The sequence below is a fragment of the Crassostrea angulata genome, unplaced genomic scaffold (assembly GCF_025612915.1).
Source record: "Crassostrea angulata isolate pt1a10 unplaced genomic scaffold, ASM2561291v2 HiC_scaffold_356, whole genome shotgun sequence".
NCBI classification, from domain to species: Eukaryota; Metazoa; Mollusca; class Bivalvia; order Ostreida; family Ostreidae; genus Magallana; species Magallana angulata.
The window spans coordinates 7370-10064 of record NW_026441909.1 but is presented as its reverse complement, the minus strand read 5'-3'; the positions used below and the strand labels follow the sequence as shown (position 1 = coordinate 10064).

The window sequence follows — 2695 nt, the reverse complement described above, 5'->3', positions numbered from 1 at the left end:
GTAAGTCAAGCTTGTAAAATAATGTTTGTGTGCATGAAAGGGGGTGCTCATTAACAACCATGGTCAAAATACTTTGTCATGTTACAGGTAATTTGCATTTGTGCACAGCAGGGTCACTGGGGGGGGGGGGGGGTAGGTTTCAAGAATATTAAACATCTTGGATCAATTAACAGGTCCAGCATCCAATCATCTTTTGTAATAAATTATTGTCTTATCAGAACCTGGCACATGTAAATTCTCTCATTCTTATTTTCTCTGATTTTGCTGCTGGATGTAAATTTTTCCATGAACTTTGTTTTACCCACCCACCTACAACCTTTACATATGCATACATACATACACCACAATAAAAAAAAGTTGAATAAGATAAGGAATGGACAAAATCAAATACCTCATCTATTTGATTAATTATTATTTTTCAAATAAATATCTCATAATCTATTCTAGATGTCAATATGCTTATACATTTGCTTGCATACGTGTTTGTGTGTGTGTGTGTGTGTGTGTGTGTGGAGGAGGGGAGTTGGTAGAATTGATTGACTTCTTGCTGATTTGTCATGGCTTAATTTACTTGCACATTTCTCATTTCAGATGGCATTATCTGAATCCCAAGTACCACCTGACGCCCAGCATTATTTGGTGTGTGGCACTGAAGACTGTGAGAGGAACTGCCAGTTTTACTGCAATGACTGTCACCAACCAATGTGTGAACAATGCAGAGATGAACATCAGAAGAATACGAAAACCAAGAGCCATGAAGTGGTTCCTTATAAACAACGTAAACGACCGCTTCCTGTTGAGCAATGCAAGATCCACCCCACAAAAGAAATGGTCCTTCTCTGCGAGGAATGCCAATTTCCCATTTGTTACAAATGCACAGCCACAAAAGAACATCGCGGCCATGCGTTTACTGACCTAGAAATAGGCTTTGATAAAAAAGTTTCCCTATGTCATGAAGAAATTGCAAAAATTAGAAATTATTTTGAGCCAACTTCTCAAGATTTGAAAAAAGAAATTGCTGGCGATGTCACAGAAATAAAGAAGATTATGGACGGCATTAGAACGTCCATGAAGACTGAAGCTGAGGCTGTGAAAAAGCTGGTAGACACAGTCACATCAGAAAATATAAAACAAGTCGGCAAAATTGAACAGTCATTATTAAAAACATTAAACGGCCAAAACCAAGAAATCGACGATTACATCACCTATTTAAATGATTTAATCAACACGTTTTATGGTTACCTATCTCCTTCAAACATCGAACAAATAACATCTGCTCTCAAATCAGAAAGCTTCATCATTCGACCCATACCAGAGACATCCAGACCAGTCCCACCCGTTTTTACTGCTGGTCACCACAGCAAGGAAGATGTCGCCAAACTACTGGGTATAATAACTGTTCCCAATAATAAACCAGAGAACAGAAAAATAAAACCTATGGAGACTGTCTCTACACAATTGAAACCTACAGAGAAACAGAGAAAACAAGACAGAGAGAAATCTTATGTGAAACAAACACTGTCTCTGTCTTCCTCTGTCATCAAGGTCAGGAAGTACACAGTAACAGGTGTTGATTATGTATTTCATATATCACTAGGTAAATCAGGCAGACTCTGGGGCAGTGATAGTAGTGGTAACCTTGTCCAAACAGATCTACAGGGGAATCAGCTACAGAAGATACAAACCAGTGGTGAATCTGGAGGCTACCACACAGTCACACCGGACGGGGATCTGATCTATACCGACAGAAAGAACAAAGTCATCAATAGGATAACAGCGGATAATACAATCACTGAATTCATGAAAACAGGAAACTGGGAACCACTCAGTATACACTCCTCCCACATCAACGGGGACATACTGGTGGGGATGAATAAGGATAACGAGGCTAAAGTCACCAGGTATAACAAGACAGGGACAGAAATTCAGAACATACAGAGAAACGACAAAGGACAGCCACTGTATATTGACCCATACTACATCACAGAAAACATCAATGGTGATGTCTGTGTACCAGACTGGTACAAACAAGCTGTAGTGGTGGTGGATAAATCAGGACAACACAGGTTCTCCTACACCGGTCAGGGGTTAGAGTTTAATCCCTATGGAATATGTACTGATGTACTCGGTCACATCCTGGTGTGTGTTGCTTTAAATGACACAGTTCATCTCCTGGACCAGGACGGTCAGTTCTTGTCTGTACTACTCACATCACAACAAGGGGTAGAGCGTCCCTGTAGTGTGTATGTGGATGACGACAACAATCTATGGGTTGGACAAAGTAGAACCAACACAGTGGCAGTGTACAAGTATCTACAGTGATCATTATATGTCCATACGTCAATTATATACTGTGTGTATGTTGTGAAACAATGTAACAAAAACACTGTGATAGCTTACAATTACCAGTATCTACAGTGTATATTGAAATACATATACATCATTCATGTAAACCTGTGTATGTTTTTTAATACATTGTATCGGAGAGAGAGAGAGAGAGAGAGAGAGAGAGAGAGAGAGAGAGAGAGAGAGAGAACGTGCTAGGCGGACTTGTTCTGTAAGCAATAGAGAACTGCATGTAGCTACGTATACCTTGTATGATTATATGATTAAGTAGATACTGAATTCTCTGATTAGCTGATATCCAACAACCTTGAAAAAATGAAATTTTACACTTTCTCGTATCTTAGGAGGT

The 2695-nt window shown here is 39.4% G+C and overlaps 1 protein-coding gene across 1 annotated transcript; it reads left to right on the top strand.

The window, feature by feature from the left end:
• Positions 1-532: 532 nt before the first annotated feature.
• Positions 533-2403, top strand: LOC128170160 (uncharacterized). The gene has a single exon (XM_052836108.1). It carries the CDS (start codon positions 592-594, stop codon positions 2320-2322), a length of 1731 nt encoding a protein of 576 aa, XP_052692068.1. The 5' UTR covers positions 533-591; the 3' UTR covers positions 2323-2403.
• The last annotated feature ends 292 nt before the right edge of the window (positions 2404-2695 follow it).

What these genes read in the sequence shown, in the direction of transcription:
- LOC128170160 (XM_052836108.1), top strand. Translation starts at nt 592, where the DNA reads ATGGCATTATCTGAATCCCAAGTACCACCTGACGCCCAGCATTATTTG.